General features: G+C 43.4%; 1 protein-coding gene across 1 annotated transcript in view; it reads right to left on the bottom strand.

Moving 5' to 3' along the window:
• Positions 1 to 9,653, bottom strand: part of cdk6 (cyclin dependent kinase 6) — a 30,584-nt gene extending 20,931 nt beyond the window's left edge. Inside the window, exons 1-4 of the mRNA XM_084033073.1 lie at positions 9,502 to 9,653; positions 8,302 to 8,673; positions 5,018 to 5,153; positions 331 to 498 (exon numbers count right to left, since the gene is read on the bottom strand). Coding sequence (XP_083889199.1) covers positions 331 to 498; positions 5,018 to 5,153; positions 8,302 to 8,525 — 528 coding nt within the window. The 5' untranslated portion in view covers positions 8,526 to 8,673; positions 9,502 to 9,653. The remainder of the gene's footprint in view (positions 1 to 330; positions 499 to 5,017; positions 5,154 to 8,301; positions 8,674 to 9,501) is intronic.
• Positions 9,654 to 13,607: the final 3,954 nt, after the last annotated feature.

Raw genomic sequence — 13,607 nt, 5'->3', positions numbered from 1 at the left:
GGAAGGAATACAGAATGCCTGAGAAGCTGTCTACATTTGTTTATATTTTTAGATTGAGTGTTTTTCTTTACATTAATAAAGACAATTAAATTGATGCATAAAAATTGCACTTGTACACAATTGTACTGTGTGCATACCAATGTAAACAGCAATAGAGCCCAACTTTGTTGGCCTGTATTCCATATGAAATCACAAACCAATGAGATCTTGTAATATTCCTCCTATATATCCAAGTTTATTTGTGACCCACTTTTTGTTTTATCAGTCGGGGACCTGAGATCACAGTATTTGCTTTGAATCCTACTGAATGATGTGAACCCTGTAACTCACCACAGAGGTGAGCGCCATCTGGAAGCTGTAGATGCGGGCGAGACCGAAGTCAGCCAGTTTGATCTGTCCTCCGCTGGTCACCAGGATGTTCTGGGGCTTCAGGTCGCGATGAACCACACGGTGTGAGTGCAGGAAGTCCAGCCCCTGGAGCAGCTGGTACATCATATCCTGTAAGAACACAAGGCAGAAAAAACTAAGAGAAGGGTGTAAAAACGGTGAGGACTCATAATAGATACGGTGAAGTGAAAATGAGGATGATCTGAGCTTTGGGTTGTCATGACAGTGTTTACCGTCATTAGCTAAATAACACTGACGAGTGTGACACTGAGGAAACAGCAGAGACCAGCAGTTTTCATATGTGGCTCTGACTTATTGAATCTCACCTGATGAATTTGATTTCCAAAATAGTTCAGCCTTAACTGTCCTCGCAAAATGTCAGAGACAGATGGCTTCGTGACCCCACAGCTCTACATTCAACATTTTAACTAATTCTTCTGTCAAACCCGGCAACAAAAGGCCTGAATGACGAGACCCTGCAGTGAGAAGTTAAGTACAAAAGGATAAGACACTGTGGTACGGAGGGAGTTAACTAGAGGAGGCCTGTGTCTTTTCTTGTTGACTGTGGCAGATGTTTGATAACTGACACACACACACACACACACACACGCACATGATCGAGGCAGAAAGAGGCCCCGTTCTGTACTAGCATGGATCTCTGTTTCTCAGCAGCTGTCCTGCTCGATATAAAATCATTCTCTTTTTATGCCCAAAAGCTGACCTCAGACCTGGCCATAGCCACTGCACCCCAGACACACTAGCAAAACTAACATGGGATGAACTATGTAGAAACCAGCTTAGACTTGTTCTTTTCCAACTGCAAAACCCTTGAACAGGTCCCACACCTGAAAACAAATAACAAGTCATTACAAGGGATTGTGGCCGGGTGGATTAGGCAGGGCGATGGTTGGATTTGTTTGATAAAAGGAAGGCTTGCAACAACAGATGCAAAGGAATAAATAAATACAGAGTTTATGTACGTAAAAATGCAAGTCCGTTAGAAAATTAAGGGGATGTGGTTGTGTGGCATCGGGGCCTGGAGACCCCCCTCCAAAACACACACACACTCCCTCCTATACACACACACACAGCACCCTATACACACCCCCAAAACCCTCCGCCAAGACCTCACAAGTGACATGGACCCGAGCCCGCAGCTCTATTCACTGGCCGACCAGCTGGTGAGTGAGTCAAAGGGGTCTGCACACTCAAGCAGAAAACATTAGCAAACGGCGTGGGGCTGGCTGCTGTGCTGGCCATAGAGGAGGAGACAGGACGCCCCACACAATGCTGTGGAGATGGGGAGTGATGTGTGTTTGTTTGTGTGTGTGTGCGCGCACACACACACACACACACACACACACACACACACACACACACACACACACACACACACACACACACACACACACACACACACACACACACACACACGATGTCCCTCTGGGTCTGTGTTTAATAATATGTGTGTGTGTCTAGATTTCCGTTTGTGTGTGTGTGTTCACCTTAGACTATGTACGGGGGCATCTGTGTGTGTGTGTAAACATGCACATGTGTGTGTGTGTGCCTTCTGACCAAGGGCAGGCAGGATGCATAAACAGACCTTCCTTTCTACATCTCCATCCAGCCATGACCCAGTGAGCGGGGCAGCAGACAGACAGGGCCATAAGAGAGTCAGGGAGTTGGTTAGTGTGTGTGTGTGTGTGTGTGTGTGTGTGTGTGTGTGTGTGTGTGTGTGTGTGTAGAGGGGCTGACACAATAGCATGCCCCCCCTCAGTTCCTCTCTGCTTTAAATAGCCATTTCACCGTGCTTCCTTTCAGCAGCATTTCCTAGTAAACACTAATTATCTCAGAAGTGTGACTCTTGGACAAACACACAAACAATCTTGGCCCTCTTGACCCAAGTGTCAACTTCTCTGCTGTATCAATTAGCCTCACAACTGAGTAATAATACGAAAATACTCATTCAACAGCATAATTTGTGGCATTGCAAATTCGGGGAAGCACCTAATTTAAAAAGCTTTAAACAGCCAAATACCACCACAGAGGCAGGCACGGAGTGCAACGGTGAGCTATCTCTCATCTCTCTCGCCTCGCACAGTTGATTTCAGCAGCTCAAGACTCACGAGAGTTGCTCAACACACAAACCGTCTTCAACTGGCAGCACTTCAACCTTCAAAAACCCCACAAACAACTTGGCCAGGAGGGAGAGGGGAAAAAAAAAATCACACAAAAGGGCAACAGATCTGACCCTGACAAAGCAGGAGAATCAGGAAAAAAAGTAGTCCGCCCTCTGCGAGATGCAGTCAAAACATAGCTTTCTGAGTGCGCCTCCTTTTCTAATGCAAATGCACCAGAGGCAGCCATATTGTTTATTGTAGCTGGGCACAATATGGGACATCTGCCGGTTAGCGTTAGTGTAATTCCCTCCCCATGCTTCATTAACCTCCCCCTTTATAGGCCCAGAGAATGGAGTTGTGGAAGCTTGGACGATGGCAGAGGAGGAGGGTGGGTGAGACCCAAGCGTTGGCCCGGCTGAGGAGCACTAAGGCTGGGGCAGCCTGGCTCCTTGATGTCCTTCCAGCTCATTTGATTCCTGGAGGAGGTCCGCTTTCATCAATGACCATGTGGTGGGTCTTGAGTCTGAGTAAGGCTGAGTGGGTGGTGGAGGGGGGGGGGGGCTACAACGGGCAGGCTGAGGCGGGGAGGGGTGTCTGATGCTGGGGGTAGATTGGTTTTGAGGGAAACTATGCCTGTTCTTTTTGGTTTAGGGTCTTTGGCTGAAGGTTAATTTTTTTCTTTGGTTAAGGGGAATCATTTAATGAGCAAGGCACAGGTGAGCTACGTGTTGGGATTTAAGGATATCTGGTGTCATCTTGTATAGCCGGGGGCAAATTAAGTTGCTGGGAAGGGGGGTTACTGTGCAGTGTCCACTGTCCTAGAAATAACAGGGGATGGTGCCTGTGTCATCTCGTCACTCCGTCATTGTCCTTTTGTCCCCTCAACGCTCCAGCTGTATGGATGTTGGGAGAAAGCAAAAAAGCGAAAGAGGGGGGGGCTTAAGGGGTCCGAACGCTTCAAATGTCGTTCTTGTTAGATCGGTGAAAGCCATCAGAGACTTCCTCCCCAAAACTTTTCCCAACAGCAGAATCGTTACTTTCTGACAAACATGTCCACTTCACAGCTGCTGGCCGGTTATGCAGAGTTAAGAAATTAAGCAGGATTTTAACTTCTCAATTATCTCAAGGCGTCTTTTTTCCTGCCTCACAAATACTTGCTTCTCTTTTTAGTGTGAACTATCACGCGATTCTATCCCCAGTTGAGAGATTATAGTGCGTTTTGATTACTAACCAAGCCAAATTAAGCAAAATGCTAATCAATTATGAAAATTGTCCATTTGTACTGTTCATTGAGTAACCGATTAATCACCTTCTCATTAAGCACTATTTCCTCTATTTTCAAATCCAAACGTGGTGAACAATGAAATGGCTACAATTGACAACAGAGTTATTTCTTTAAATCAATTTTTCTGTAACATATTTACATTAGATTAATCATTTTAATTGGCAGTGACGGGTTTTCATGTCATCACGTGCTTCGATGCTGCAGTAGAAGCACCATATTTGGTGCCGTGCATCATTATCAACACAGTCATGACCACACGAGACATCTATAGAAACTAGAGTACCACACACTGTATCCACTTCAGCAAAAACCCTGGGAAAGCCTCAGGTGTGATCTACCCAACTCGTCTACGCTTGCAGAGCATCCTGCAACATCACAGCGTGACACAAATCTTTCGCACATAAACTCCGCCCTCAGGTGAAAACCAACGGTTACTCTAGCTTCCAGAACTTCTCAAGTTTCAAATCTGACACTTAAAACTCTGACACCTCCCCTACAAATATACAGATGTACAGAAGCTATCAAATATATCACACAATACATTTCCAGACCTTGGGGTGAAACACGATAAAAGAGGTTTTCAGGGATGCAGAGTGTGGGAAACATCCATTTCCGGCCTTTTGGCAAACTGTAAATGGACACTCGTGTGGATTTATCGGATGGAGGCGGCAAGCTTGTATTTGTTTGCTTGAGTTATTGGTAGCGAGATCAAACTACATCAGAGGACAATTGTTCTCATCACATTGAGTGCTCTTAGTTTAAACACAAAAGGGTGCCAGTCTAAAGTTTCTCACACACGCCTCTTTCTCTGTCTCCATCTGTAATGCAGCGTAAACTTGGAGAGAGACGGGACGGAGTGAAAATAGAGAAGGCAGGGAGCCTCTAATTTGGAGCCCATCTGCCACATGTGCTGCCCTTCAAAATGCTCCGGTACCTCTGATGTTGGATGGAAATGCACTCTGTCCTCGGTGCCTCTGGCCAAGAAAGCTCACTCACTCACACAGACACGGCTGTGGCCGTGCAGCGCTCAAGCCACAGAGTATTAGCAAATAGCTTCCTATACATTTCGAAAAGTGTACGTGCTGTTTCAGTGGCAGTTTTTACAAACGTTCTAGGAATAATAACTATGCTCCTCGCTGCTGCTTTAATGGTGAAGCAGACAGGAGTCACTTTAAAAAGACGGCAGACAGCGTCTGTCTACCAAGGTAACGATGGCGATGGTTACCTTGATGGTCTCCGGTGGTACTCCGGGGTCAGGGGCCTTCTCCAGATAGGTGGTCAGGTCCTGATCCACGTGCTCAAAGACCAGGGTCAGTTTGGTTTCTCTGTCGGTCCGAGAGACTGTACACACATCGAACAACCTGGAACAAGAGGAACAGATGGAGGGGATCAATACCATTGATTAGCATGCTGCAACATAGCTTCTAACTAACGGCAATAAGAGTGATGTCTGTGTTGTTTATTCTCAATTCATTCTATTGTTCAATCATTCACCATTTCCTTCAAAATTAATATGCAGTGGTTTATAGTGGTAACTTGAGACACTTATGGACACGCAAATCTAAATATAGTGCACTTGAAAACAAACAGAGTGATTTCACGCACAGCAGCAGATACGTCAAATACAGGTGTAACTAATGACATTAAGAATGACTTAGGACTTACTGGAACACCTTAATGTAATGCTATAATAACCTTAATGTTATTACATACGCCTGTGTGTGTTTCCTGCTAGAACAAAATGTCTGCATGAGAAAGGAGTCAATTGACGCAGCAAAAATAAAAAAGACAAGGGACTTCCATTCCCTTCCCTTTGCATTTTATGGAAAAGGAAAATAATCTAATAAAACCTCAACAGGTGAGAGTTGGACACAAACTTTATGGTTGATGAGGAAAGCATCACCCATGCCCAGACATTAAATCCTATGAGTCTGGCTATTTATTAATCTTACAGAAACTAAAGAGAGAAAATTAACATGCTTGGAAAGCAGAATAATGTGGTGCAGGACACTCTGATAACACTGCGTCAGGTTTCACTGAAAATCGACTTCTATACGAAGCTTTTGAGAGACTCGAGACCACCGAGGCCCAAACACCAGCATTTGTTGCCGAGTTTCACTGAGCAACAAACTAAGGCCAAGAATCCAGATTATGTCGGCAGACCTGCCAAGGCAGGCTTTGGTGAAAAGCTGAAAAATGCTATCCAGCATGTCCTCTTCAAAGAGCTTGGGGACCACGAGCAGCATTCTTCAACCGGCACTATGACAACTCCTGATGCTCTATGGGAAGTCGAGTGGAGCCTGGCTGTAGCTGCTGGAGGGGCAGCACCTTTCATCCCAACAACAACACTGGAGACGAAGGAGCCATGAAGCATCTGCATCAAGTGATGGGTGGCTGTAAATCAAATTAACTTTAAGGTATATTACCATTTTCGTGAATGTGCCAATAAAGTGATGAATAGGATTGGCAATGGCAATTTAAATTAAGAACAAAAAAAACATAAAAGTGTTGGTTTTGTCTCCCATTACTTAGAAAAGTCATCAAAATGTAGGCATATGTATGTTTATTACCAAATATTGACATTTAAGAAACTACATCTATTAATTTTGCTGAAAATATCAACACAGTGATCCTATTCAATGTCAACAACGTCCATTTTGATATCTCTTCAGTACATGTGCAATAATTCAAACTAGCTCATCTACATAAGCCGTTTGAAATCAAAGCATGGGAAGAAATGACTAAATCTCCCCCGGAAACTCTTTCGTTCCTATCTGACGAGGCATCGTGTGTCCTTGCCAACCTCGTAATCAGCCGACTTGGAAAGTCTGGAGTCGGTGCGGTGAGTGAGAGGCGATTAATTCAAGGTATTAGTACTGTGCATGATGTCACAGAGTAGATGGCGCCCTCCTCTCGCAGCGCTGGGGTTAAACGCCCCTCACAAGCTCGATTGTTGAGCTACAATGGGGGCTCTCAGCAGACACCGAACATATGGAATGAATAATGGGCCTCATTACAAACATCCAGGGGTTTCCTCGAGTCACACAGAAGGCCTACAATGCACCCTTCCTGGCCTGAGTTGCTCTGCCACGCTGGTCGGCTAAACTGGGAGACAGTGAAGGCCATCTGAAGGTTCAAAGAGCCGATGGTTTGCGATCGTGAACCAATTTATTGCAACAAATGCTGCGGCATATAATTTAAATGTGCTTCCACGGTAGTTCAACCATGAAACACAAAACTGACCAAAGAAAACTTTATCGCCACTGACGTATTTGTCTTACAGTGAGAACAAAACCCATTGTGATTTCCATTAAGAGAAAACGAACCATTATCCTCCATTATTCATTTATATGCTGGGGAATTATTGTTAGAGGCACAAGGGCACTAGCCATGCGTCAAAACGTCCATTTAGAGCTTCCACTTCAATCCCAAAGCACTCAATATTCCACGATAAAAAAAGTACCAAGGTCAGGCCTTGGCTAGTGCCAGCATATGACGCAGTATCTATTGACCTCTGCTTGAACAATTCATTACAAAACTGAAAGAAAATGGCCTCTGTGTGCAGAGCAGAGAGGAAGACGACTACAAACTGGGCTGCGAGTAATGATCTTGAAATGGCACGAGTCAGTAAACTCAGTCTGATGATGTCAATGTGGACTTTATTAAACTGCGATAGGGGTTTTTCACCATTAATATATATTTTTATTTTTGTTTATTTTACAGACCAAACAATTAATTCAGAAAATAATGTACATGTCAATCAATTCTGAAAATATTTGTTATTTGTAGTTTTAGTTAACTTATTAACCAGGATGTGAACCTTGAGTTTAAAATACTTAATACCAATCAAATAAAAATTAATGTAAGTCATAAAGATCCTGCAGAAAGGTGAAAGCTAATGTGTGTACGTCAATACTAATGTGTCCTGTCAAAGTGCTTGTGAGTTCCTAAGACAATATTTGATCAAATTTAGATTTTTAATGAACCCTTATTAACAAATGGTCTCAAATATATCAATCTTTTCCCAGCATTCATACATTATAAGAATGCATTTGAAAAAAAGGTGAATACTACACAGTTCCACTTCATTCTGCACCCCAGTGCCTTCTGTAGCATCTTTAAGGCCAAGCAGAGTAACTTCTCAAGCTGAATGGGGTTGCCCTTTTCATTATTTGGGTGGATCAGTGTGAATGCAGGCACGGTTTCAAACTAGATGCAAAACTAACAATACAGACAACAATGAAAACGCCTCCGTCCCGGTGTCCACTTACTGCCCGCGAACCTAGCAGCAAGCCGATCGTTGTTGCAACCCACATTTTCATATTGTCAGCAGAAAAACCTTTAAAGAAGAGAACATCTGCCTCAAAAACATCAAGTGCCAGTGACCTAAAGGTCACATAAGGGAGCCCGGTCACCACCACAGACCATCACAAGAGTGTGTGTGTGTCTTTGTCTTATACATTCATTATGTCTCACACACAGTTATCCCCACATCTACCCCTCACTTACCTGACAACATTGGGGTGATCAAAGGCCTCGAGCTGTCTCAGTACCGCCACCTCCCGGATGGTCGAGAGTGGCATCCCCTCTTCCTCCGTCTGGACACGAACTCGTTTCAGGGCTACAAAGCGTCCCCCGTTGTTCAAATCCCTCGCCTTGTACACTTTCCCGTAGGCGCCTTCTCCAATCTCGGCCACGGGTTCATATCGAGTACCAGTACTTTCTTTGTCCATTTTTGCAGATTTGTGTGTTTTGGTTTGCTCCCTTCTCGTCTCTGGTTGAAAAATATTGCGGGGAATCCCGGCCGAGGGTGACGAGCCAGAGAGGTTTTTTTTCTCACAAAGGCATTAATTCACAGAAAAAAGTCGGCACATGCAATGCCTAGATGACAGAGAAGACAGATGGAGGAAGACACCATCTTTGTCAGGTTGGGTCAAACGGTGGTCCAGGTAGGCAACAACAGGACTGTCATCATGTTTTATTCCGACTATCAACACAAGAGCCCCGTTGCGTCCCGACTTCCACTCCTCCTCCTCCTATTACGCATAGCAACTCATGTCCTCCTACCACTAACACAAAGTCATTTCAAATAATTCAAATAAATCACTTTTATTTTTTAAAGCTAGGTTTTGCAACAAAATAAACAGTCTGGCGTGTTCAGAAAGTCGCCCCACGGTGCGACGTTGTTGGAGAAAGTTAAGTGGGCTGTCTTAACCCCGTTAAAAGGAAATTAAACGTTTAAAGAGAGCACAGCCTGTAACAAGTCAACGCTGCGTTTAAGTTAGCGACACGAACCAACTAACTAGCGTCCCTCATCTCCTTTTTATCCAACTTTCTGTTTGAGGCGACACAAACTTGGCGAGCACGTGGCTGTCTACTGATTGCATTGTCTGAACTTCCTACGGCAACAGTGCAGCTTAAAAAAACACCGTAAAACTCAACATTCACAGCCCGAATCGTCGCAAACGTGTAGAACAACGTGGCGACAGAGTTTTAAAGATGTTTTCATTCGCTCGCGACGCTTCCTCGAATTTATTTCTAATTTAATTGCGCGTGGACTCGACTAGGCTTATTTAAATCCTAGCAAATCGGGGAATTGCTCTTTCGGGTTTTTAAACGCGCGAGAGCATTAAGCGACACTTCCAGCCCCGTAAAGACATTTTCTAAAGCATACAGTTGTGCAAAAATGTGCCCACTTTCGGTGTTTACCTTGGTCTGTGTTGTCAGTAAAAATGTCGTAACGTCGGCATGTCCGATAAAGCGCTGAGGAGGCATTCGTGTCTCGGATAAAAATGTCCCGCATCAAACGCATCCCTGTCCACTGTCCTCCATGCGGGGGCCACACAGGTAGTTGGACGGTGCAGGCTCTAATCCCCCATCCCTCAGACTGCACCAGCCCAGGCAGAGACACTCGAACGAGGGAGGAGGAGGAGGAGAAGGAGGAGGAGGGCTGTACGAAAACTCACACAGACACTCTCACTGCAACTTTGTGTGGGGGTGTGTGTGTGTGTGGAGGGGAAGGGGGTGTAGGTTTGGGGGGGGGGGGGGTCATAGGACAAAGGCAAACGCGTGATACAGCCCTCCAAAACCACGCTCTTCTTTGGATTTTCTCCTTTCTTTCTTCTTCTACTTTTTTTCCCTTCTTCCATATATCCCCGGATAGGCCCATGCAGCCGCAGCCCCGCTCGCCCGTGTGAGCTCCGGCTCTGCCTGGCTTTCCCACGCCGGCTGAATGTGGCCTGACCCCCTTCAGAGAGGTTTGACACGGAGCGGGGACATTTCCGCATTCCTCCCCGACTACAAAGGCACACCGCCTCCTTTTTGCTCTCCCTCGGCCTCCTCGGTGCTTTGCCATTCATAGTCCCCCCCCCACCTCCGCGGGTTTTGTCTCCTGTGTCAAAACCGGGAGCGCCGCGGGGATCGGAGAAGGGAGAGAAGGCGGTTTATTGGATGGACGGCCACACTATCTATCTCCCTCAAACCATTGAGCGACTCCCGTGGCAACAATGCGCCAGCGGGGATGCGGTGTGACAGGCTCGCCCTAGATGGTCCCGAGGGGTCAGGTTCAAGGCCCGGTGGCTTGATCTGTGGCAAGGGGACTCCTCTGCTCGGGTGGTCGTCTGCGAGGCTCCATGCGCCAGGACAGGGCTGCTAGATGGCAGGTTATTTTGAAAATATGGGAAAGTCTGCAGAGCGTCATCTTCGTCATCATCTCAGGGTATACCTTTGATTAATTTAAGTTATTATGAAATTATGCAAGTCAATCATATTTTAGTAATAATAATTATAACGTTAAATATTTCAACAAATTTACTCAACAATAAATGTATTTTTCTATTGAAATGTATAGAATTCACATTAACTAAATGTTCTACATGTAATTATGATGTTACGGAATTTAATTGTAATATAGAATTACTGTAACTGTCACTTCAAACTTTTAAATATCTTCTAATTCATGGAAATTGTATATATATAGTTGAATTCCTTTAATATGTTTATTTTTGTTTTGTTTATTTAAATATGACCTTTTGTGCTTGAAATACTCACTGTAACTTAATTTTGTAGCCAATCAGATGTAGACATGAAACAATATGCTCTGTCTTCTTCATACATAAATACAGTTTGTATTTCTCTCTCTCTCTCTCTCTCTCTCTCTCTCTCTCTCTCTCTCTCTCTCTCTCTCTCTTTCTCTCTCTTCAATGCTGGACACGGTTTAGACATGACAAGACTTGATGTCAGATTATCCCAATGAATAGCCAATTACAGGCGTGTAAGCAACCTCCATTATCATAACTTCATTGGGAGGCTGTGTTAGAGACGCACAGAAGATCAGAGGAAGGACCTTCCCCCTGTGCGGTTATTTACATGCAAACTCGTCTTGCATGCCGCTTGTAGAATCCACCGATTTCCATTGAGCAAAGTGAAGTTGGGGGAGATAATGACATGGAAGTATGTACGAGAATCTCCACTGCCCAACTTTATCGGTAACCTCCCAAATTCAAACTATTTGCATCACAAAACCACACAATGCAGACGATGTTTCCCAGACCAATTACTGTAAATGTGGCATTTACATTTTTTCCTCATCATTGTTCTCGTCAAATCAGCTCTGAGAGCCATCGCCCAGATTGAATACATTAGCATGCATGCTTCTTATCAAGCTGGAGAACAAACCAATTAGAGCCGTTGTGTGCGGTGCAGAGATGAGAGACAGACACACACACACCTCAAAGACACACCTCAAACACACACACACACACACACATTCCACAGCAGTCATTGAGTAGTCACTATTATGACACATAGACTTCTTAAACAGTTCACTGTCTGTGTTTGCCATGTGCTCACCTTGATGGGGCTCATGTTGTGAAATAATTTCAGAGAAATGGTTGATTATGAATATCCTCCTCATGAGCAATATGGTCAAAATGTAATTACTGTGTAATCTTTTGCTTTTTGATGTTGCAATGTGAACAATAACAGCATGAACTGGCAATTCAAAATATTAAACATTTCTTAGATATTTGTTTTTTAGCAGACTTAAATATTCGAATACGCAATTACTCTGTGGCACTAATTTTCATAGCTTATAGTTATTATCTGTTTGTAAAAGTGACATATGAATTAGTGTCAAGCAGTCAGTGAACAGGGTGATAACAGATCTTGGTTTCCGGACACAAATAGTTGCTTATTAAGGTGTTTTTGTGTGGATTTGGTGACTTAAGGCACGTTTACCAGAGTTCAATCAGGGCGTCTCTGTTTCGGTATGTGATGTAAGGTTTTGAGACAGACATGCATGGTGTGTGTGGGAAACTTTGATTCGTCAGGAAAAATAGTGAAACAAAATGTAAAATTGCTTAATCAATAGTTGTTCTGCATCCAATGTACTGCTCAAGTAAATGTACAGGTGCGTCCTCTGCAAAACGATCAATTATGAAAAAAGGAAAAAAATAAATGCAGTCTGCAGTTAAAAAAAGTTACTGATATGTATAATTGTTTTTGGTGCTGGTTTTAACTTTACAGTTCAGTATAATGCAGTGGTTTCCAACCTATAGGTGTCAGACGCCCTCTACAAGATCACAAGATAAATCTGGGGGTCGTGAAGAAAAATGAACTTCATTTTTATTACTATTATTTTGTATTTCTAATCTACTATTTTATGAAATATTGGATAATTGTATCTCTTTCCCCTTCTTATCTTAATAAAAAAAAAATCTCTTTTTATAGAGGGTCACAAGTCTAAAGGCTGGGATTTACTTGCTTCATTTAAAAAAAAAAAAGTGAAAGAAAAAGTGTTTCAAAAAAAGTCCTTGTAACAAAAGCTGTTAAAAATAATGCAGGCAAGCAACAATGCTTGTTGTCTTCTCCTAGTATGTCCAAACCAGTGAAGACTTAAGCATGGCTTGTGGTGGCTCCTTATCAAAACCTTCAACACTGCCATATAACAGTTAAGAAAACAAGTTGCTGCCAAACGTCCCAACTGGCATTTCAGCTCAGTAATCCTGGGAAACTGCCACTGGTGGTCATAATATGCAAAAATGCTGCCTAACAGAGCCACTCCTTCACATTTAACTATTATACTAACAAATGTTTGCTAAACGGGTTGTCTAGACCATTCCTTGGGTACGTACGTACAAGTCCATAATAAGCTCTTTCTGCATATTTAAATGTTCCTGTGTTGAGACAGGTTCAAGATAAGGAATCAAATATCAGGGAAAGGGGAGGACCTAAAAATGATAATTGTAAGGACTGCACTGCTTAGTTTTGTGAGTTTCATATTTATCTCTCAGAGTTTGGTTGAAGTCTGGTAGTTGTTGGCAAATTCTTTTTAAATATAACAACAGTAACACAAACTTAATGTTTCCATTTAAATCACTAAAACTTAAAGCTGCATTTATACATGTCCACTGAACACATAATAGACACACTATACCATATAATGTCATTATAGTAAAAAAGTTGCCTGTTTACACCTCCAGCAGACACAGAGCAAAATAAACTTTCATGTTTCTGTCCATTGAAAACAAATGTAAATCCAATGTTCACTTTTTAAGATCTCATAGTTTCCACCAACTCCTAAGGGAAATATCTGCCCCTTTAACTGCTAATTGCTCCACCATATTCATCAGCTAATTGCAGTCTTTAACTGTGTAGTGTTTGCTAGAAACTAGTTACCTACCGCAGCAGGACGCAAGGCGGATGACACTGGTGAGCGTGAACCACAACAGTAAAGTTGGGGTTGAAATATCGAAGCTTAGCCCCGCCCCTCGGCATCTCGTACCGATGTACAAGTACCTTTAGCATCTGTATCT

This window comes from Eutrigla gurnardus, assembly GCF_963514095.1.
Source record: "Eutrigla gurnardus genome assembly, chromosome: 17".
NCBI classification, from domain to species: Eukaryota; Metazoa; Chordata; class Actinopteri; order Perciformes; family Triglidae; genus Eutrigla; species Eutrigla gurnardus.
This window is presented reverse-complemented; position numbering and strand designations above follow the sequence as displayed.